This window comes from Sorex fumeus, unplaced genomic scaffold (assembly GCF_029834395.1).
Source record: "Sorex fumeus unplaced genomic scaffold, SorFum_2.1 ptg000037l, whole genome shotgun sequence".
Taxonomy (NCBI): Eukaryota; Metazoa; Chordata; class Mammalia; order Eulipotyphla; family Soricidae; genus Sorex; species Sorex fumeus.
The window spans coordinates 74,645,255-74,669,329 of record NW_026606094.1 but is presented as its reverse complement, the minus strand read 5'-3'; the positions used below and the strand labels follow the sequence as shown (position 1 = coordinate 74,669,329).

Here is a 24,075-nt window from a genome sequence, read left to right as displayed (position 1 = left end):
GCTCTCTGGCACAGCCACAGCCCCAGAGGTACATGGACCTAATTCAAAACCCAGCAGCTTCTGGCAGAAAGGTATGAGCCAGCAGTGACGGGGCAACTGCGGCCTCATGGGATGGGGGGCCTTCTTGCCCTGCTGAGACCACGAGTTGCCCCCCCCCACCCACGAGCAGCTCTCCAGCACAGCCATGGTCCCAGAGACACACAGACCTAATTCGACAACCAGCAGCTTCTGGCAGAAAGGTGAATGGACTATGAATTAAGCTATGGCGCCGTGCCCTACCCTCAGGAGGGAAAGGGTGTCTACCTCTTCCGCCTTCCCCCCCACCTCCTGCAGCATGGTGGCCACCACCTCAGAGCTTATTGGACAGCCAGGTATGAGCTGGCAGTGACGGGACAACTGCGGCCTCATGGGATGGGGGGGGGGGGGAACCGGCATGTCCTTCTTGCCCTGCTGAGACCAAGAGTTGCCCCCCACGAGCGGCTTTCCGGCATGGCCATGGACCCAGAGGCACACAAACCAATCTCGGAACTATTCGGCTTTTGGCAGAAATCCCTCCAGACTTAATCAGTAAAATATCAGAAATCCAAAATCATATGGTCTGCATAACCAGCAATAGAAAACAAATTATTTCACGATGCCTTTTCAGCAGGTTTGATTGTTGGGGGGAACTTCCAGATAATAATGGTGCATCTTTTGTCAAAATAATGAATGTAATCAAAGTAAAGAGAGAATTAAGTGGAAATTATCTGCCTCACAGGCACGGGGAGGGGTGGCATGGGGGGTATATTGGGGTTCTTGGTGGTGGAAAATATGCACTGGTGAAAGGATGGGTGTTTGATCACTGTATGACCGAGACTAAAACCTGAAAGCTTTGTAGCTGTTCTCACGATGATTCAATAAATAAATTTAAAAAAATAAAATACAAAAAAAATTAGAGTAAATAAATTAAAAAAATAAAATACAAAAAATCCCGTTTGACCCAGCAATACCACTCCTGGGAATATATCACAGAGATGCAAAAAAGTAGAAATTATATCTGCACTCGTATGTTCATTGCAGCACTGTTTACAATAGCCAGAATCTGGAAAAAACTCTAGTGCCCAAGAACAGATGACTGGTTAAAGAAACTTTGGTACATCTACACAATGGAATACTATACAGCTATTAGAAAAGATGAAGTCATGAATTTTTCATATAAGTGGATCAACATGGAAAGTATCATACTAAGTGAAATGAGTAAAAAAGAGAGAGACAGACATAGAAAGATTGCACTCTTCTGTGGAATATAAAGTAACAGAATGAGAGACTAGCACCCAAGAATAGTAGAGAGATAAGTACCAGGAGGTTTGCTCCACAGCTTGGAAGCTGGCCTCACATGCTGGAGGAAAAGGCAGCTCAGATACAGATGGAAACACCAAGTAAAGTGTGGTTGGAGGACCCGCTTGGGAAGGGAGATGTGTACTGAAAATAGACTATAGATTGAACATGATGGCCACTCAATATCTCTATTGCAAACCACAACACCCAAAAGGAGAGAGAGAACAAAAGGGAATGCCCTGCCACAGAGGCGGGTGGGGGTGGGGGGACAATGGAGTGGGGGTGGGAGGGATACTGGGAGCAGTGGAGGTGGAAAATGGGCACTGGTGGAGGGATGGGTACTCGAGCATTGTATGACTGAAACACAAGCACGAAATTTTGTAAGTCTGTAACTGTACCTCATGGTGATTCACTAATTAAAAAAAAAAAAAGGATTTTCACACAAGAATTAATTTATAATTTTTTTTTCTTTTTGGGTCACACTGGTGATGCATAGGGATTACTCCTGGTTCTGCATTCAGGAATTACTCCTGGGGGTTGTTCAGGGGACCATATGGGATGCTGGGAATCGAACCCGGGTTGGCGACATCAAGGCAAACACCCTACCCGCTGTGCTATTGCTCCAGCCCTAATTTATAATTCTTGTGTGAAAATCTTTGAAAAAAATTCAGCACTGAAAAAAACTTCAGCACTGACAGTTTCCAGGTCACGCATGGCCCCACCAGTGGCTGAGCACACGTAATCAAATGCAGATGTTCTCAGAAGTGAAGGCCAAAGTCTTTTTCCTACCTGGAGTCAAAGAAGGTGCCATCCAGGAGTGTCCCGTTGTAATGGTACCTGAGAAAGTCCCCGGTCTGACTGCGCCGCTCACAGTCCCCGGGTACCACCTTATTCTCAACAGAGATGCCATCCTTGGGGTTGTGCAGGTCCAGCAAGGCCACATCGAACACCAGCGAGGCCTGCCCAGGAATGTCTTTCCCTAGAGAGGAACCGAGGAAGGAGATGGAACCAGGAACAGGGGGAGAAACTCAGCCCACCCCGTGCTGGGGTGACCCAACCCTTGAAATCGTCCAGCCAGAGACACATATGTTCCTTCATGTCCTGGGCAGACAGTCCTCATCTCACCAGGGTTTCCTACATGAGCTCAGAGGGTTAATTTGAAGTCTGAACTTCTTCAGAAAAAAGCAAGAAACCAAACTAATGACTGGAGAGATGGCAGTGGTTGTGTCTTCAATGCCTGGGCTGGCGAATCCAGACCCTCGTGGGTGGCTGTGAGTCCCATGACACCCAGTCAATGTCGACCTGTGTGCAAATCAGACACTTCAAGGCTCACCCCCCAAAGCTAGGTCAGCTTCTGGTGAACACCCATCCTTTAAAGCCAATTTGAAGATGAAAAATGCAAATTTTTTTAAAAAAATTTTAATGAATCATTGTGAGGTACGGTTACAGACTTACAAACTTTCATGTTTACGTTTCAGTCAAGATGCAAATTTTAAGGTTTCATGTATACCCAAAATTAAGATACAAATAAAACCAAAGTTAACTGAGATGCTAAGTTTATCTATTTATTTATTTTACTTTTTTATTAAATCACTGTGATAGACCCTTACAAAGCTGTTCATTATGGATTTCAGTCATACAGTGTTCCAACACCCATCCTTCCACCAGTGCACATTTCCCAGCACCAGTGTCCCAAGGTTCCCTCTGATCACCCCCAACCCCTGCCTGCCTCTGTGGCAAGTGCTTTTCTTCCCTCTCTTTCTTCCTCACTTTAGGCATTGTAGTTTGCAATATTGATGTTAAAAAGTTATCAAGACTATCCCTTTACCTACTTTTAACCCTCAGATCTTGTCCAGCATGATCATTCCGAGCTATTATTGTCATACTGATGATCTCTTCTCTATCTTACCTACCCTCAGCCCCCCACACAATTTTAGTTAGGAGATGCTAAGTTTAAAGGCACCCACACACAATCCAAAGTAAAAACAGTCTCCAAATCATTTCATTTCTCTTGTTTCTTTGTTATTGCTGCTCTTACCATTCTTTTTTTGGGGGGGAGGGGGAGTGAGAGGGAGCGCTTTTGGGGTCACACTCAGCAATGCTCAGGGATAACTCCTGGCGCTGCAATCAGAAATTACTCCTCACAGCACTCGGGGGACAATATGGGATGCCAGAGATCGAACCCAGGAAGCCTCATCCAAGACAAATGCCATACCCCCTATACTATCACTCCAGCCCTCTTATTTTCTTTAAAACAGGACTACATCCAGCAGCACTTGGCAGCCCACAGGGTACCACGTTGAAACCCAGACTCCCCTCCCCACCCATGCCTTGAGTTACCTCCCTGGCGTTCCATCTGATTTCTAGATATTACTTCTCCTGGATGTTCCTAAAAGTGAAAATCTATCAATAATTCTTCTGAAGATTTTTGGGCACTCATTCTACAATGACCAATATCAACCCATCAACTTAGGTACACTACTTTGGTGTCAAAGAACTTAACTGAGAAACTACCTATTTTAATGCTCTTTTTTGCCATTTGTTGTACCATGAGAAAGCCAGAGTAAGTGAGCCAGAGGGAAGGCCTCCACTGGCTACTCACACTGGCTCACCGGCAGAGCCCACACTCTGTCTCTGTCCCCTTGAGGGATGGTGAAAATACGGCAAGTGGGGAAGTGGGCTCTTTAAAGTAAGGTGTGATCCTTTAGAGAACTGTGTGCATGCGTGCGTGCGTGCGTGCGTGCGTGCGTGTGTGTGTGTGTGTGTGTGTAGAACAATGACCTTTATACTTCCTATCTTTGACACACACAACACACACACACACACACACACAAATCCTTAAAAGTAACTTCAGTGTCTGTATTTTCTAGCATTATCAATCAAAGACTTGGTTTTATTTGAAAAAAAATTTTTGGGGGGGGGGGCAGAGCTATAATATAGTGCATAGGGCATTTGCCTTGCATGTGTCTAGTCTGGGTTCCATCCCCGGTATTCCATATGGTTCCCAGAGCATGCCCCCCAGGAGTGATTCCTGAGTGCAGAGCCAGAAGTAACCCCTAAGCATGTGAACCAGGAGTAACCCCTGAGCATGCAGGTCTGGCTCCAAAATAAAAAAAAATGAGGGAGGGTCTCCCCAGTAATGCAATGCTAAGGGGTTTAGGACCATGCTCAGTGCTTCTCAGCCCAATGCTTGATCCAGTGGTGCTGGAGGAGGCCACCTAGGCCACACCTTAGGGGCATCAAGATGAACTCCTCTCAGCCATCAAATCGGGCCTTTAAGAGCTGTACTGACCCATAACTCCACAGTACACTACTCAGCTAGCTGCAGTTACACTGGGGGGTCAAAGCCAGTTCAGAGATTCAGGTGTCTACCTTGCACATACCCAACCCTGGCTCGATCCCTGGCACCACACACAGTCCCTCAAACACACATTGGGGCCATTCCTGAGCACAGAGCCAGGAGAAAGCCCCAAGTACTGTCGGGAGTGGCCCAAACACCAAGACCAGAACCAGAGTGCACGTTCAATTCCTGGCACCAGGCAGTCCCCTGGGCACTGCCAGAAAGTGGCACCTCCCCCAAAGATGAGAGATGGACTATGATTAAGTCTCGATGTCTGCAACTCAGTTACCAGCGAGCGAATGTTGGGAACAGTGCTTCAATCCAGCCTTCTTGGGGCCCAATGGAATCCACCAGGGGCAATCCTGAGAACATGGTTCTATAGAAATGCTCGCTGTCTGTGGTCAGGCCAAGCAGCCTCAGCAGTGCCTGTGGCCCTAGAGACACTGAGGGTGGCAATGGGAGAGAATCTACCATGGGAGAGAATCTACAATTTTCTTTCAATTTTGGTTATATGCCAATCGCTTCAGAGGGGGAGGCAGCGGCGGATAACCTGGACAGCGCCATTCTAGACCCAAGGCTGCTGAGTTTCACGGGGCAAGGAGAATTGGGCCCTGTAAGAAAGGGCATTCCTGGGGGCTGGAGCAGTAGCACAGCGGGTCAGGCGTTTGCCTTGCACAAGGCCGACCTGGGTTCGATTCCCAGTATCCCACATGGTCCCCTGAGCACCGCCAGGAGTAATTCCTGAGTGCAGAGGCAGGACTAACCCCTGAGCATTGCCGGGTGTGACCCAAAAAGCAAAAAGAAAAACCAAAAAATGAAAAAAAAAGGAAAGGGCACTCTTGGGGACATTGGTGCTGGGAAATGTACACTGGTGGAGGGATGCGTGATGGAATATCGTGTGACTGAAACCTAATCATGAACAGCTTCGTAAGGGTCTACCTCACAGCGATTCCATAACAAAAACAAAAAAAATTAAAAAAATAAAAGAAGAAGAAGAAAGGGAACTCACCATCCCCGTCTTCGCCGTAGGCCAGGAACGGAGGGATAGTGATGAGGCGCTTCTCTCCCACACACATGCCCAGCAGCCCTTTATCCATGCCGGGGATCAGCCAGCCGATTCCCACGTAGGTGTCATATGTTTTCATGCGATTGTGGCTGCAAACCAGTGAGAAAGGGGACAGGCCTAGAGTCGACATGTGTTTGGTTCATCCCTCAGTAGAGCTCTGTTAGCCAATCCTCAGCTAAGCAACGAGCAGTACCCTCCATGGGGACAGGTCGCTCTGCATCTTCACCCCCAAACATGAAGCACAAGCCTCAGGTTGCTGAAAGGCCGCCTCCCAATGCCAGGGAGACACAGGACAGGCTGCTGAGGGGAGAAGAAAGTCCAAGAACTCACACGCCCCTGCCTGCACCTCACCTGACTCTACCCTGCACCTATATTCACTTCCCATCCTTCTTTCACGGGACCACTGCAGAAATGAATCCCAAATGCAGGAGCCTGGGGCCAGGACGGCAGAACTGGCTCAGATGTACACATCCTGCAACCCAGACCCCCAGTTCGGTCCCCGGCTACCACATGGCCTCCCCTGGCACCGCCGAGGTGGCCCTCATGGTCCCAGATATGACAAGGCCCAAGCAGCACCCTATTCTCAGGCCTTGGCAAAATACCACCAGGACTGACCCCAGAACACTGCTTGCGAGACCCCCTCACAGACACAGAAAAATGCACAAGCGGGGCTGGAGCGACAAGCACAGCAGGTAGGGCATTTGCCTTGCATGCGGCCGACCCAGGTTCGATTCCCAGCATCCCATATGGTCCCCTGAGCACCGCCAGGAGTGATTCCAGAGTGCAGAGCCAGGAGTAACCCCTGTGCATCGCCAAGTGTGACCCAAAAAGCTAAAATAAATAAATAAATAAAATCATAAACTTATTTGAAAATAGGGTCCTTTACTTAGTAATGAGGTCTTGAATACTATTCATGGACATAATGCTGCTCTTAGATTTCTTTCTTTCTTTCTTTCTTTCTTTCTTCCTTTCTTTCTTTCTATTTTTTTGCTTCTGAAAGCCACACCCAGCAATGCACAAGGCTGACTCCTGGCTCTGCACTCAGGAATTACTCCTTGGCAGTGCTCAGGGGACCATATGGGATGCCGGGATCAAACCTAAGTCTGCCAAGTATAACGTAAGTACCCTACCTGCTGTACTATCTCTCCAGCCTCACTTAGGTTGTTTCCTAAGAGGCAGTGATTATTCGACTCTGATACTCTGATGCATGAAACACGAACCAAAAGCCAGACGTGAGGGTAGAAGAGCCCTTTCCTGGTTGCCCCACAGGCATGAGAGGCAGGTGAGCCAGAGGTCACTGGATGCCCCACGGCCACCACTCTGAACTCCTACCTTGAGTCAAACAGAGTTCCATCCAAGAAGGTGCCATTGTAGTGGTACCGGACAAAATCCGACACCTGGATGCTCCGAGGGCAGCTGGGAGGCTTGAAGTACGTGTGAACCTGGACTTGGTCTTCAGCGTTCCAAATATCCATCAGAAGGACGTCAAAATGCAGCACTGAATTCGGGGGGATCACGCCAGCTAGAGAGGAAAGAGAAGTCCCAGCCGGAAGCCACTGCCATCCCCGCCACACACGTCAGCCCCGAGGACTCAAAGGGGACCACTGACTTGTAATTCCAAAATGTGAGTCCAAAACTTAAAGAAATCAATTTCCCTCTACACAGCGTTCAATATTTAATACACCTGTGCTCACCGCACCTTCTTTTTTATTGGGAAAAATAAACAAGATGAAATTTGATCGCTCTGTCTGTCTGTCTCTCTCTACCCCTGGCCCTCCCTGTCCAGTGCTTCTCATTTTCCCTAAGTTAAGGCTTCAGAAAATTCCCTGGCGCCTCACTGAACAGCCTGGCAAGGCTGCAGTGGTGTCTGCAAGTGGGTTAGCAGGCCGGGCGAGACACTTACAGACACCGTCACTTCCGTAGGCAAGCTTCGGTGGGATGGTCACAAACCGTCTCTCGTTCACACACATCCCCACCAGGGCTTGGTCCATCCCAGCGATCAGCTGGCCTTTTCCCACAAATACATTGAAAGTGGAGTCTCTGTCATAGCTGAAGATCAATAAAAGAGAAAAGGGGGGGGAGAAAAGGCATAAAAAATTCTTCCCTTAGTGAAATCAACCTGTGAAAATGCATTCTGGGGTATAGTGAGGTCGCTGCAAAGACAAAGGCCACCACAGAGCAGTTACAGATACAGGAATGTCTTTGCTGGGCACCCAGGTTTGGCACTACATGGCAGGCACCATAACCATGAGTAGTGCCAACAGTATCAGCTAAGCTGATCATCTCTCCCAGCTAAGCATCCGTATGACTCTGTAGAAGGAAGTATGTTCTCTTCTCAGAAGAGTCAACAATTCTTTCCCTAAAACATTTCATTCATTTCCAAATGTTGGTACCTAAAAGCAACATGAACGATACTAAGGCCCAAGTAAACCTTTTTTTCTTTTTTCTTTTAATGGGGCCTCTTGCATGTGGAACACGCACTCTGCCACTGACCCTACGTCCTTGGCCCATCACACGTAAAACTCGGAATTACTTAACTCAGAACTATGTGCATGAAACTTGTAACTAAAGTATTACTGAATCATGGTACCTCAAATAATTTTTCAAAATATCAAAAATGAAAGATAAGTTAAACAGTTTGGTATAGCATGGAAGGTAACCTCCCAACCTCAGTTTCTCCCACTGCAAAATTGGAGTCATCATAATTGCCATTCCAATACCTGTATGATAACATGTGAGCAGAACTCAGGAAATTCTGAGTAATGCGCTCTGCCAACATTCCTATCACCATGGCAGTAATGGAAGGAAAGCCTGGTGCAGACTGAAAATCATTAAGATATGAGTCGATGGCCTCAGGTCGATAACCTTCCGGTCACTCAGGAATTATGACTACGACCCGACCGTATTCTTGTCAATGTCAAGCGCAACAACTAACTCGCACGCAGGGTGTGATCTGTGGAAGACTGTGCTAGGTGCCCTGGAGGATATAAAAGAAGTTCAAGGTTGGGGCTGCCATGATAGGGGCTTGCCTTGGCTTGCCTTGCTCCTGGCCAACCCAGGTTCTCCTGTACCACAGAGTCCCCCAAGCCCCACCAGGAGTGACCCTGGGCACAGAGTCAAGAGTAAGCCTGAGCACCGCAAGGTGTGGCCCAACGTGCACCCACTCCCAAAAAAGTCCAAGGTATGGACTTTGTCTGCAAATACCTTTTAGACTGGCAGGGATGCGCCCATGACTGTCAGGGCTTTCGTTTTTATAAAAACGAAACACAGAAAGAGTTGAGACGTTCAACGGCCCTGAGTGCTGTCCAATAAAGGTGTACCATAAACTGCTTGTTGGCTCATGAGAAATACCAGCTTCCAGTGCTGAGGGAGAAGGCAGTTGGGATAGAGAAGGGGGCACCACGACAAAGATAGTTGAAAATGATCATTCTGAATAAGAACTGTGAGGAAAGGTAAAGGAACAAACATGATAATCTCAGTACATGTACTGCAAACCATAATGCCCAAGAGGGTTCGGGAAGAGGAGCTTGCCGGGCTCTCTGAGAGGGACGAAGGAATCGAACCTGGGTTGGCCACATGTAAGGCAAACGCCCTACCCACTGTGCTATCACTCCAGTCCCAAGAAAATATCACCGATGTTAGTCAATGGGCAGGGGATTTCTGGTCAGTTGTTTTTTTCTTTTATTCTGACTTTTCAAGCTGAAGATGTCCTTCTTCTGGAATCAAACATCAGGGTTTCCTTGCTTGTCCTGCCACCCTGCACCCAGCACCTCACTTCCACGTGGTCCCCAATTCCCTCCAACCGGCTCGGCAGGCAGCTCTGTCCCCCACCCTTCTCCTCCTTTCTGGCCCGAGGTTTAGAGTTCTGCTCTATAACACCCCACTTTATTGTCTTGTTTTATTTTTTGTTTTGGGGTCACACCAGTGGAGCTGCAGGGTCACTCCTGGCTCTGTGTTCAGGGGTTACTGCTGGCAGGGCTCTGGGAATGGTCTGAAGTGCTGGAAATCGAACCCGGGGCCCCACCCGCTACCCTGTGGATCCTGGCCCCTGCAAGCCACTTTACAAGTCCTCCTTTCTCTCAAGGTCAGCGAATGGAAAAGGATTCCGAACTGAGGCCAAGAGCAGAGAGTAGAGACACATGGTCAGTTTTGCGTCCAGGACAGCCTCACACCTCCACCCTCACCATCCGGGCCAGTCCCCACACCCTGGAATACCAGCTCGAGTTTCACTGACCCAGTAGCAGGCCAAGACTCGGCTTCTGAGAGCACCAGTGAGTGCAGGTTCTTTCCATACAGAACTTGACTTCAGTTCACAACTTTAACAGTTTTTGTTCGTGTGCTTTTGATTTGGGGGGACCATACCCAGCAGTGCTCAGGACTTACTCCCAGCTCACCACTCAGGGGTCACTCCTGGCAGTACTCAGGAGACTATATGGAGGGCTGGAGGTGGAACCCGTGTCAGCCACATGTAAGACCAATGCCCCACCCACTGTAATGTCACTCTGATCCCTAACAAGTTCTTAGAAAATAATAAACTGCTACCTAGAGAGTGTTTATTCTATCCAGCATGGTAGAAATTGGAGCTTTTCCAACTATCAGCATATACCAATTCTCATATTACACTTTGAGGTAGAATGTTATGTGGATGCTCCTTGCAGGTGAACATTTCCCCAAAACACCCCAAGGTTTGCAGAGTGGGAAAAATCATCTAGACCTGTCCACACCAAGAGTTCTGAATCTGGGGTCGGAGTGAAAGCACAACAGGTAGGGTGTTTGTCTTGCATGCGGTGGATACGGGTTCAATCCCCAGTATCCCATACGGTCCTCCGAGTACCACTAGGAGGAATTCCTGAGTGCAGAGCCAGGAGTGGCTCCTGAGCACTGCCCAGGGTGACCCAAAAAGCACTGTCACTGTCACAGTCCTCCCGTTGTTCATCAATTTGCTCGAGCGGGCCCAGTAAAGTCTCCATTTTGAGACTTGTTAATGTGTTTGGCATATTGAATACATCACGGGTAGCTTGCCAGGCTTTGCCGTATGTGCCAAATACTCTCGGTAGCTTGCTGGGCTCTCCGAGATAGGTGGAGGAATCGAACCCGGCTCGGCCAGGCTGGCTGTGCGCAAGGCAAACACCCTACCGCTGTGCTATCGCTCCAAAGGAAAAAAAAAAAAAAGAAAAAAGAAAAAAAGAAAACTGAGTCTGACCCTCCACACTCAGGGCCCACTCTCTACGCCTCCACTCGACCACTCTCGAAGTACAGGGCTGAAAACCACCATTTTTAAAAGAAAATATGTCTTTTTTCTTATAACCCACAAGAGCCAAGCCTTATCGACTTTAAACTTGAACCATCTGGAAAAGTAAAATCTTTCTCAGCAAACCTGTGCTCATCGGCCCAGCTGGCACACGCTGTATGCCACGTCCAGCCCAGACCTGGACTGTAAGTCCAGGTCAGTAAGCACTTCCACAGCCCATGCTGGTATCTGGTTCATCCGCAGCTTCTGTAGATGTTCCAGGCCCAGCAGGGGAAACAAGGGCACAGCCAGCAAGGCAGCTCCAGGAGAGCTGGGCAGAGGCCTGTGTGTAAAGGTGTGGCGCAGGGGCGGAGGGACACGAGGGACAGGGGCTGGGGGGGAGGGGGAGGGCTGTGTCTCACCAGCCAGAAGGACCTGAAAGCCAGGGGCAGCTCAGGGCACCTGACAGAAGCTTGCATAGAGGAAATCTGGCCAACACCCCCTTGTCAGAAAATAAATCATCTAGGGGCTGGAGCGATAGCACAGCAGGTATGGTATTTGCCTTGCATGTGGCCAACCCAAGTTCAATTCCCAGCATCCCATATGGTCCCCCAAGCACTGCAACGAGTAATTCCTGAGTGCAAAGCCAGGAGTAACCCCTGTGCATCGCCGGGTATGACCCCAAAAGTAAAAAAAAAGAAAAGAAAAAAAAAAGAAAAGAAATTATTCCATGTCCCCCAAGTTCAACCACCCCCAGCATTGTTCCAGCTCGTCCGCCCCAGCCAGGGAGCGGCGTCACCCACCCTGGGGAACGCTGGGCCAGACAGTGGGGCCACAGTCTGCGGGAAGCCACAGACAGAGGGTGAGAGCCAGGGGGCCAATGTCCCCTCACTCTCCTCCCCCTTCTAACCTGCGGATGGCTGATGCGACAGTAAGATGCTCCCTGAGCCGTGTCAGACCCTTGCACAAAGCAAAAGGCACAGGGCGGGGGGATCTGGAGCAGCAAATGGAAACCACGCAGCCAACTCAGCACCGCCTCCCCTCCACTGCCTACTCCTCTCGCCTCCACATCCCTCACTTGGCTCCAGCCATGACTGCCTCTGGCATAACCAACTGCCCTTGCCTCCAGGGATGGTCTTCAAGATGACCATCTCGGGACGGAGGGAGCTTGCCTTGCACATGGCTGACCCAGATTCAGCAGCACATATGGCCTTCTGAGTCCCACCAGGAGTGAGTCCTGAGCACTGCACGGGGAAGGGGGCGTGGGGACTGTGACTCAAGGGATGAGCCACTTAAGTACAACAGAAGCAATAAGAATAACAGGTGAGTGACTGAGTGACGTGGGGTTCGTGTTCAGCCCACCCCATCTGGGTCACTGAGCTGCCCACACACAAGCACAACCCCACTCAGGCTCAAGGACCACCTGCAGGGACATGTTCTCGAAACTGCACAAGCACTGCAGCTCTATTTCACTGTGAAGTGAAGACAGACTTTTCAGGACTCTGACAAATGGCCGTTGCTCCCTCCAAGACCCCAACGCCCATTCCTGCCCCCAAGCACCTATATGCACTCAGGAAACTCAAGCACAGACCAATGCTTTCAACTGATGAGAACGTTCTAGAAGACAGAGGGAATGAAGGAGGAGGAACTCACCCAGAAGGCAAGAGACAGGACATAGGTGTCGATAAATGGGGACCCAGCTAGGAGGCCTCGGGGGCAGGAGGCCTGGAGTTCAGAAGGGCGCTGGTTACAAGCCTTAGTTCAGGGCCAGATAGTACAGTGGGTAGGGCCCGTGTCTTGCTCACAACCAACCTGGGTTTGCTCCCTGGCACCACATATGGTCTGTCAGGCCGCCAGGAGTGATCCCTGAGCACACCGTCAGGAGTAAGCCCTGAGCACACCAGGTGTGAACCAAAATCCTAAATAAATAAAAAATGAGAGCTCCCAGGTTGGACCAACAGCACAGTGGGTAGGGTGTTTGCCTTGCACACGGCCGACCCAGGTTCAATTCCCATATGGTCCCCCGAGCACCACCAGGAGTAATTCCTAAGTGTAGAGCCAGGAGTAACCCCTGTGCACTGCCAGTTGTGACCCAAAAAGGAAAAAGAGAGAGAAAGAGAAAGAGAGAGAGAGAGAGAGAGAGAGAGAGAGAGAGAGAGAGAGAGAGTACTCCCTGCCACTGGGACCAGCGAGACAGCAGAGTGGGCAGGGCAATTGCCTTGGGTGTGATGCACCCAGAGTTCAGTCCCCGGCACTCTACATGATCTCCTGACTGCTGCAGGAGTAAGTCTGAGAGGGGCTGGTGTGGCCCCAAAATCGAAATAAAATAAAAGCTCCACGTCAAGGGGCCGAGGGGACAGTGCAGGGGCTAAAGCAAAAGACTTCCAGGAGGCCAATCTGGTTTGGAACCCTGGCACCAGCAGGCATGACTCTGCACATACCAGCCCACTGGGAATGCTGAGGGGCCCTCAGGCACCGCGAGCCCCACCTACAGGAGCATATCCTGCTCTGCCAGTGCTTCTGTCCCCACTGACCCCATCCAGAGCTGCTTCTGTCTAAGAATCACAGAAGGGGGCGGCCAGGACACCCTTTCAGTGACATTGGCAGCACCCACCAGTGTGCGTCCGTGTCCCAAAGGGAACAAAGATTCTATCCTGGAAGTGAGCCAGCGCTGCTGGACACGGGAGGGGTCCTCAGCTCTCCCTCTGCAGGGAGCACAAAGGACTCTGCAGCCTGGAAATGCGCTCAAGCCCCCAAGTCCCGGTGCCAACCTCAGAAAGAATCAGACCCTGTCCAGAGATTCTTCCTGTTCCTGCCAGTTGGGATGGGTTTCTTTCTCCCACTCCAAGTTGAGCACAAAAAATCCTACAATTGAATATAAAGTAACAGAATGGGAGACTTACACCTAAGAATAGTAGAGATGAATACCAGAAGGATCACTCCACAGCTTGGAAGCGGGAGTCACGTGCTAGGGGAAAAGGCAGCTCAGACAGAGAAGGGACCACCAAGTATGGGGTGCTTGGAGGGCCCGCTCGGGATGGGAGATTCATGCTGAAAGTACACTACAGACCGAATGATGGCTATTCAATACCTCTATTGCAAACCACAACACCCATAAAAAGAGAGAGTGAGCAAAGAGGAATGCCCTGCCACAGAGGTGGGGTGGGGTGAGGGGCATGGGGTGGGGGTAGTGGGAGGGATACCGGGATCATTGGTGGTGGAGAATGGGCATTTGGTGGAGGGATGGGTACTCAATCATTGTATGACTGAAACGTAAGCACAAAAGTTTGTAAGTCTGTAAGTGTATCCCATGGCGGTTCATTTAAAAAAAATTTTTTGAAAAAAAAAAAAGGCCACAATTTTAGAATTAGAGTCAATCCCATGAAAGGTTCAGAGATTTCCCGCAGGCACAGCTCTGCCGCAGGGAAGGGCGTCCCCCACACCCCATTCTCCAGCTATCAACATCCTCCACCAGAGTGCACAGCTGAGGCGACCAGTGGCCGGACCTGACCAGCAGTGGAGGTTAGGGGTCACTGTTGGCACTTGCACCCAGGGTCTGAACAAACGTCTGAGGAAACAATGAAGTGGTTTCACTGGAAGGCAGGGGCTTATCTGTTATATTTTTTACCATGTTCCAACACCAGGAAAAGTGGGTACTCAATAAATATCTGTGGACTGAATAAACAAACAAATGACTGTGTCAAACAAAGCTGATGTGGGTTAATTAAGTATGATCCTTCCAGAGCAAAGATTCCCAATATGTGGTCTCTGGACCAGATAGATGCACCTGATACCTTCAGTAATGCAAATTACCGACCTGCTTGCTCAGGAAGAGGGTGTAATAAAAAAATTTTTTAAAAAATTTTTTTAAAAAAAGCTTGAGAACGGTACTATAGTACTATATAGTACTATTACCAACAGTACTATCACTATTACCAACATCACTATAGTACCAATTCCAACAGCACTATAGTACCATCACCAACACTATTGCTGTCAGTACTGTTACTGACAGCACTGTAATACTACTGACAATACTCTAGTACTGTGTCGGAGCATCCTGCCAGCATGCTGAAGCACAATAATATTACTGAGTATCAGCAGACAGGCCTGGAGGCTGAAAGAACTGAGCAGGGGCTTGTTTTGTCAGATAAAGATAACAGGAAAACATGTTACACATCAATCCCCATAAGGAAATTAGAGCAAAGAGATCATCCCTCCTTCTCCTTGCTAAGAAAGCCGAGGAGTTTCTAACGGGAAGTCACGAGAGGTGTGCCAGCAGCTTTCCAGGGCCAAAGGGGGTTGGGAGGCACCCCAAGTGAAGCTGGGGTCCATGTGCTGGGGTTCATGTGCTGGGGTCTGTGTGCTGGGGTCCGTGTGCTGGGGTCCATGTGCTGGGGTCTGTGTGCTGGGGTCTATGTGCTGGTACCTGTGTGCTAGGGTCCGTGTGCTGGGGTCCTTGTGCTGGGGTCTGTGTGCTAGGGGTCTGTGTGCTAGGGTCTGTGTGCTGAGGTCCATGTGCTGGGATCCATGTGCTGAGGCCTATGTGCTGGCACCTGTGTGCTAGGGTCCATGTGCTGGGGTCCGTGAGCTGGGGTCCATGTGCTGGGGTCCGTGTGCTGGGGTCTATGTGCTGGCACCTGTGTGCTAGGGTCCGTGTGCTGGGGTCCATGTGCTGGGGTCCGTGTGCTGGGGTCCATGTGCTGGGGTCCGTGTGCTGGGGTCCGTGTGCTGGGGTCTGTGTGCCGGGGTCTGTGAGCTGGGGTCTATGTATTAGAACCTATGTGCTGGGGTCTCTGTGCCGGGGTCCGAGTGCTGGGGTCCGTGTGCTGGGGTCTGTGTGCTGGGGTCCGTGTTTGGGGTCTATGCTGGGGTCTGCGGCGGCAGCTCCAGGCACACTGCAATAAACAAGTACGCAGAGAAGGCCTTCAGGAAAGGATCCCAGCTAGCGGCCCATGGGTTGAAGGGCAAACGCCCAGAAGCTGAAGACAAACCAAGTGCCCACAGAAGCCAAACAGAGAAACAGGAGGACAGCTCAGCTCCATGCAGAAAAGGCCCTCTGAGGTTTACGACTCCGCAGGGTAGCACTTGCTCCCTCTGGCCAGACCTCCAAGTCAGCAGACAGGTCCGGAGCCTAAGATTGCATCCCCGGCTCTCTCTGCCAGAATGACAAAGACCTGCCCGTCCTCCCTCTAACTTCCCCAGGGAATGGAGGCCGAGGGGAAACTCCTCCGTGGGCTGCCCTCTCTCTATGTCTGTCTCTCTCTTCATCACCTCTGGGCAGTGTCTGATCCCACCCTCAGCCTTGAATCCTCTTCAGGACCCCCCCCCCCCGCCCTAATGTCCCCACACAGGCTCCAGATGTGGCAGGAAGAGACCAGCGCTCAGCAACTGCGCTGTGGACATGGGAGGCGACAGCTAGAACCTGCAGCAGGTGTGACAATGCGCTCCTGAAACTCAGCCCATACCCGGACCCCAACACCAGCCCAGTTGCCCCTGCCCCAGGCCTCAGCAGACGCAGCCCATCAACCACAGTCCTGCAGCCCCAGCACCAGCCTCACGTCCCCTGGTAAAATTTGAACCTATCCAAATCCAATCAAGGTGGGCGACTCAGGCCACGACACACAGTTGGGCTTTCTGGAACCTTCCGCAGACCCTGGCGTTGCCCCAGCATACACATGGGGGGACTGTGGGCACAGCTGCTGCTGGTGCCAAACACCCTGGGCCAAAACACCTCTCCACCACTAACTAGCACTGTCTAGCACTATCCTCCCGTTGTTCATCGATTTGCTCAAGTGGGCACCAGTAACGTCTTCATTTGTGAGACTTGCTGTTACTGCTTTTGGCATATTGAATACACTACGAGGAGATTGCTAGGCTTGCCGTGCGGGCAGGATACTCTCGGTAGCTTGCCAGGCTCTCTGAGAGGGGCAGAGGAATCGAACCCGGGTTGGCCGTGTGCAAGGCAAACGCTCTACCCACTGCTCTATCGCTCCAGCCCCCACCACTAACAGCAAGGGAAAAGTATTGGAACAGTGTGCACCTTGGTTTCTTCCCTCAGAATAAAGTACCTTCCTTGCTGCATTGTGAAGTAAAGTGAATTCATTAGAGATGAAGTAAATCACCATAAGTAACAGCATGTGGTAAGAACTAGGTGTGCACTCTAAGAGAGACAAGAGTACATACAGCTCATATCAGATAGACAGCATAATATAGTAATACCATACGCGTAATACGGTATGGCACTATGTGGTAAGAGCAGAAAGAAGAATATTCTGTATTCCGCAATCGTCTGGACACTAAGTAGTCAGGAAGGACAGAGGACAACCTCATCAGGAACAGACACCCCATACATATTTGCTAAAGGGATAGGAACCCCTCTATACTCTCCAATGCCTCATTATTGCCTCACTGCGGTCATGCAAGAGGCGTAGCAGTATCAGCAAACAGTGTTGAAGAGGATTATTACCATGGGCAGGGGACAGAGCTCAGGGAGCTGGACACATGCCTTTCACGTATAAGACCCTGGGTTCAATCCCCAGCACCAGATAAAGGCCCCCAAATAAAACAGATACTATTTTAATATTTTATTTTAAACAAGTACTCATTACTATCAGTCTAAACAGACAATTCTGAGGCTGGAGCGATAGCACAGCGAATAAGGTGTTTGCCTTGCACGTGGCCAACCCGGGTTCAATTCCCAGCATCCCATATGGTTCCCTGAGCACCACTAGGGGTAATTCCTGAATGCAGAGCCAGGAGTAACCCCTGTGTATCACCGGGTGTGACCCAAAAAGCAAAAAATAAATAAATAAACAGACAATTCTCCTCCACTTTCCTGACAAAGAAGCAAGTGAGGGGCTAGAGTGATAGCACAACGGATAGAGAGTTTGCCTTGCACATGGCTGACCCGGCTTTGATTCCCAGCATCCCATATGGTCCCCGGAGCACTGCCAGAAGTGATTCCTGAGTGCATGAGCCAGAGTAACCCCTGTGCATTGCCGGGTGTGACCCCCCCCCAAAAAAAAGCAGCAAGTGAAAGAATCTATACAAGAGGCCAAAAAGTGCGTGAAACGATGCTCAGCATCATTAACAATGATGGAAATGCAAATAAAAACCGTGACGAATTACTTGGACACAGCCACAAAAGACAGTAACAAGTGTCAGGAGAATGTCAGAGAATGCTATGAGGGACCAGTGGAATAGAACAGCAGGCACGGTGCTTGCCTTGCAGACAACTGACCAAGGTTCAATCATTGGCACCCCATATGGTCCCCTGAGCACCACTAGGAGTGGTCCCTGAGTGCAGAGCCAGGAGTAAGTCCTGAACACCAGCAGGTATGTGATAGCACAGCGGTAGGGCGCTCGCCTTACAAGCGGCCAACATGGCCGACCCGAGTTCGATTCCTCCGCCCCTCTCGGAAAGCCCGGCAAGCTACCGAGAGTATTCGATATGCCAGACACAGTAACAACAAAGTCTCCAATGGAGACGTTACTGGGCCCGCTCGAGCTCAAAAATAAACAAACAAAAACATAGATCCATGCAAAACCTGGCATATGAATATCTATAATCTCATTAACCAAACTAGCCAAAAGATGCAAAAACCTAAATGTTGATCAACTGATGAACAGATCAACTGATGAACAATTCCACTGATGAACAAATAAAATATGGTAATTCATATAGTTGAACATTATACAGCCAGGAAAAGGAATGAACTATGGATGTAACATGGATAAACCTTTAAAACATTGACATTAAAGCACAACTAATAGTATTTCTTAAAATATAAGAGTGGACAAAAATATCAATGGTTCATATTCCATTTTAGGAATGATGGAAATACTCTGATATAGATTACCATAATGGTTCTGGGATTCTAAAACAGTGACTTGGCACTGCACATGAGTGAATGTATAATACATGAATGATGACTATACTACACTTGATCTTAGCCAAAAGGCTGAGAAGCGATATGGTATGTGAATGCTATTTTGTAAACTGTATGATATTCATCAAAGAGAAGCAGGAGCCAGGATATGACTCAAAGGACAGGATATCGCCCAGGCCTTGTGGACATGCGCACAGAGGTCACTCTTGCAGAACAAGGTTGGGGGCGGGGAGAGCACTCTGCTGGCGACCAGCATCCAAGTGGCCAAGCACCAAAAAATCAATTAGTCCCACACGACCAGGCTGAGTATGCAGAAACTGATTTCTGGATCCCTTGAAATAGAAGGAGCTGTAGAACCAGCTCACGGTGGTGGACTTCAGGCACTGGCAACTTGGCACAGTGACACACAGCAAAGCTGAATATTCAAACTACTGTGGGGTGCTGCTGGAGCCGACCCAGGGTCCCAGCTAGGGAGGCCCCACAAAAATAAATAAAAGCAACTGAAGCAACAGTAAGAAATCTCTCTCTGTCTCTCTCTGTCTCTGTCTCTCTGTCTCTGTCTCTCTCTGTCTCTCTCTCTCTGTCTGTCTGTCTGTCTCTCTCTCTCTCTCTCTCTCTCTCTCTCTCTCTCTCTCTCTCTCTCTCTTTGGTTGTTAGGGAGCATTTAGTATTGAAACACTTTCTGTGTATTTCCTCATCACCTGGACTTCAGCAAAGGCAGGAGGACTTGTAAAAAGTTTGCTAGGAATGAGCCGAGGCAAGCTACCCACACAGAAGCTGCAGTGATATAGTACAGAGGGTCGGGTGCTTGCCATGCATGCAGCCCACCCGTGTTCGATTCCCAGCATCCTATATCGTCCACTAAGCACCGCCAGGAGTAATTCCTGAGTGCAGAGCCTGGAGTAACCTCTTAGCACCGCGGGAGTGGCCCGAAACAGAAACAAAACCTCCAGCAGACAGCAGAGGCTCATCTGCCTGTGTGTCCTGATTCACTGTGGAGTAACAGAGCAGTGCATTATTACTGATGGGCACAGACCTGAGTCTGTAGCACGGCTCGGGGGTAAAACTGCAGAGAAGATGGGAGACAAGACGTGTGGGCCCAGGCACTGGGGACGAGGGGGTGGCTCGCTCTGGTCCTCACTCAGGGAAAAGCACCCCCTCTTCCCCCCCCCCCCCTCCCGCGCTGATGCCCTGGTCTGGCCTGCGCGGCTCCATCCCGGCTCCATCCCGCTGGTGAAGTTCAAAAACCAAGTTAGTTCAGCCCATGGGACTGCCTATAAGGACCCTCAGCTTCAGGGCCGTCCACCCTTATTTTGTGCATAATCACTTCCTGATAGATGCTCCGGGAGAGGCCATCCACATCTCTAGACATAGGACCGGGGAGGCTGGAGCGGGGCTGGGGCACAGGGGCGCACTTTCAGGGGGAGGAGGTTGCACCTGGGCAGGGCCCAAAGCAAAGGGGGAGCAACGTCTCTGGGGTGGGGCCAGCTGGCTAGAGTTGAGTGGTCACTCGAACACGCACTGGGCGTGTGGGCTCCGAGATCCACCCAGAACTCGCGGTCACCAGGGTCGCAGGGAATATGCTGGGAAGCACAGCACGTGGGCAACACGGGTGTGTGGACAGGGCCGAGGAGGAGGTGCCTCGGGCGCGCGGGCAAGGAGGGAGGAGGAGGAGGAGGAGGAGGAGGAGGAGGAGGAGGAGGAGGAGGAGGAGGAGGAGGAGGAGGAGGAGGAGGAGGAGGAGGAGGAGGAGGAGGAGGAGGAGGAGGAGGAGGAGGAGGAGGAGGAGGAGGAGGAGGAGGAGCCCCGGGGGCGCAGGCAGGAAGGAGAAGGAGGAGGAGCCTCGGGCAAGCGGGCAGGGGCTGGGAGGAGCCCCGGGTGCCCCGACCCGAGGAAGGAGGAGGAGAAGGAGGAGCCCCGGGAGCAAGAGCAGAAGGGAGGAGAAGCCCCAGGGCGCGGGGGCTGGAGGGAGTGGAGAGGAGGAGGAAAAGGCGGCGGAGAAGCCCTGGGCGCGCGGGGAAGAGGACGGAGGATGAGCCTCGGGCGCGCGGGCAGGACCTGGGAGGAGCGGGCAGGAGTTGGAAAGGAGTCCCTGGCGCGCAGGCAGGAGGAAGAAGAACCCTGGGGAGGAATCCCGGGTGCGCGGGGCGGAGGGAGGAGGAGGAGGACGAGGAGGAGCCCTGGGGAGGAGTCCCGGGCGCACGGGGCGGAGCCGGGGGGTGGTCCGCCGGGAGGGAAAGGCCCGCGAGGAGGGAGGGCAGCGTGTGTGCCGCGGGCGCTGCCGCTCGGGGCGCGGTACCTGGAGTCGAACTTCTGCCCGTCGGGGAAGGTGCCCACGTAGTGGTAGCGCACGAAGTCGCCGCTGCGCACGCTGCGCGGGCACTCGTCGGGCACGAAGCGCCGCTCGATCTTCAGCTCGGGGTCGAGGGCCAGCCCCGCCACGGGCGCCGCCTGGCCGGTCACCCAGAGCAGCAGCAGGAGCAGCGGCGGCGGCGAGCGCCAGCCCCAGGCTCCCGTGTCCATCGCGGCGGAGGGCGCGGACCGGCGGCACCCTCGGCCTGCGCGCGCGGCTTGTGCAAACGTGGAAAGGGCTCCCGGCACTCCCGGCCGCCGCCGCCGCCCCCTCGCCCGCCCCCCGGGCCACATCCGATCCGGGGAGGAGCCGGGGCGGGTCCAGGGCCCGGCGGGGGGGCAGGCCCCGCGCGAGACTGAGTGGCCTGCGCCAGGCCCAAGCGCGTTGAAAAACGCTTTTGCAGCCCGGGTGCATCCCCCCCACCAAGTCCCCAGACGCCCGGGATTCCGCCCTGCAGGCGCCTACGTGGCGCCGGGTCCCGTTACCCCCGCTGCCTTGCGGAGGGAACTTCGATCTTTAGATCAGTTTTTACCTTTTAGGATAAACTCTTATCTTTGCGAGCGAAACCGGCCTTTGGGGGGTCTTGCCAAGTTTCCTTTGCGTGCTCAGGGGACCCCGGAAGCCTGTGCTCCTTGCGGAGGCGCTTCGGCCATGGAAACTCACCCGCCAAGTGGCTCTGCGGAGCAGAGACCCGCAGGGAATTGTGTCACTTTCCTACCGAAACTCAGTAAATCAGGGAGGACTTTCTCAGTTCAGTTTGGGCAGCAACCCTGATCCAAAACCTTGTCGAAGACAGGCAGAGAAAGAAAACACTTTCATGTATAGATACGTACACAAACGTATCGAGTCAAACATCAGCAAAGAGAATTCAACACATTTATCAAGTTAAAAAATCGTACTGCGAAGCTAGACTTCATGTCCTCTGTAAGATGAAGAGAAAATAATACAAGATTTGCGTAAGATCTCATGAGAAAAGGCATGCAGCATTTAAGAACTGTTTGATGCTGTGGATGTGGTTTAAGTTTAGAATTCAATCCCTAGTACCCGAAAAACTCTGGAACACCGACCTGGTCCAGTCACCCAGCCATCAGGCCTGCTCTGCTGGTAAGTGGCCCTTATTTTAAGAAAGAATATGCAGGCCCAGAGATGGCACAGCAGGTAAGCATCCTCGGATGGCCACCTGAACTTAAGCACATAGAAAATTACTGAGGGAAATGAATGCACTTATAAGGCTAAGCATGACTAAAAAACAAGCATGAGCAAACTGATCATTATTAAATCCGAGAAGATAATTAAATCCTTATATGTTAAAAAAAGTCACACATTTAAAAATAAAATGGCATGCTTTGGAAAACATCTGCAAATCTATAACAAATGCATAAGTATAAAAATAAACAGTATCTCTGTAACAGAGGGAAAACAAGGCTAACCCCCCCTCCCCCCCTTAGAAGTGGAGTCTAGGGACTGGAGCATTAGCATAGCCGTAGGGCCTTTACCTTGCACGTGGCCTACCCGGGTTTGATTCCGAGCATCCCATATGGTCCCCCAAGCACCGCCAGAAGTTATTCCTGAGTGCATGAGCCAGGGGTAACCCCTGTGCATCGCCGGGTGTAACCCAAAAAGCAAAAAAAATAAAGTGGATAGTGTTTTTTTATTTGGGGAGGGCCACACTCCGCAATGCTCAGGGGTTACTTCTGGCTCTATACCCAGAGATCACTCCTGATGGTATTCTGGGCACCATATGGGATGCTGGGGACAGGACCCAGGTCGGTTGTATGCAAAGCAAGCACTCTACCCACTGTGCTATCACTCCAATTCAAAAGTGGATAGTCTTGCCTCAGCAATATCATTTTTACCAACTTATGCCTAGAAAATAATTAAGATTGCATGCAAAGAGTCATCTATAAAAATATGCACTACAATATTATTAGTAATAGAGAAAAATAATCCAGTAATTGGGGACTGCTTTAATTATAATTCACACAACCATTAATAGTGTTTGCAAATATATTGATATGGAAAAGTTCTACCTTTCTACTTTTTTAACAATTTTTTTTTATTACATATCCATGACATAGACCATTACAAAGCTGTTCATCATTGGGTTTTAGTCATACAATGATCCAAAACCCATCCCTCCACCAGTGTATACTTCCCACCACCAATGTACCACCTTTGTTCAGGGCGTTAAGTATTTTTATTGGGAAGGTAAGGCTGGAGTAGTTTGGCAGCTTTGGGGTGTGGACATGACTGCCGAGGCTTCCAGAAGTACAGGGAGGTGGGGGGAGGTAGCCCATCCTGACCCGAGAAAGCCTGGAAATTTTACTCACAAAATTAGCAAACCCAATTTTCAGCAGATTATATCCCGGTGAGGTCCATCCCGAGACTGTGGACTCCAGCAGGGGCCATGGTGGTTATTTTGGATTGTAGAAGCAAGTGGCTGCTGGGGGTTCTGGTTGGGCAGGCACCAGACTGGTAAGCCCCGCTCCAATTTACCTCAGTCTGTTCAGCCTTTCGCAGGTCTGAAATTAATTGGTAGTGCTGGAGTTAGTTTGGGGGTGACTGCCAGTGCTTCCAGGAGTGTAGGGAAGTGGGGGGAGGTAGCCCATACCAACTCCTAGAAAGCCTGGAGATTTCAGTCACAAAACCCCACATATCAAAATTTTCAACAGGTTAATATTTCTGTGAGATCCATCCTGAGGTGGTGAACTCTGACTGGGAGTCAGGTCACAATTTGGATTGTGGGAGCAAGTGACTGACAGGGGCTCTGCTTGGGTGGGCACCAGGCTGACCCACCCTCGCCCCTTCCAATTTACCCTGGTCTGTTCAGCCTTGCTCCATCCAAGATTAATTGCAGCATTTGATCTCTTTCAAGAT

General features: G+C 50.7%; 1 protein-coding gene and 1 pseudogene across 1 annotated transcript in view; both read right to left on the bottom strand.

Annotated features, from left to right (window-relative positions):
- Positions 1-21,469, bottom strand: part of FKBP9 (FKBP prolyl isomerase 9) — a 47,018-nt gene extending 25,549 nt beyond the window's left edge. The window contains exons 1-5 of the mRNA XM_056118123.1: positions 21,145-21,469; positions 7,627-7,772; positions 7,056-7,245; positions 5,667-5,812; positions 2,107-2,296 (exon numbers count right to left, since the gene is read on the bottom strand). Coding sequence (XP_055974098.1) covers positions 2,107-2,296; positions 5,667-5,812; positions 7,056-7,245; positions 7,627-7,772; positions 21,145-21,368 — 896 coding nt within the window. The 5' untranslated portion in view covers positions 21,369-21,469. The remainder of the gene's footprint in view (positions 1-2,106; positions 2,297-5,666; positions 5,813-7,055; positions 7,246-7,626; positions 7,773-21,144) is intronic.
- LOC130027938 (uncharacterized) lies at positions 18,769-18,929 on the bottom strand (annotated as a pseudogene).
- Positions 21,470-24,075: the final 2,606 nt, after the last annotated feature.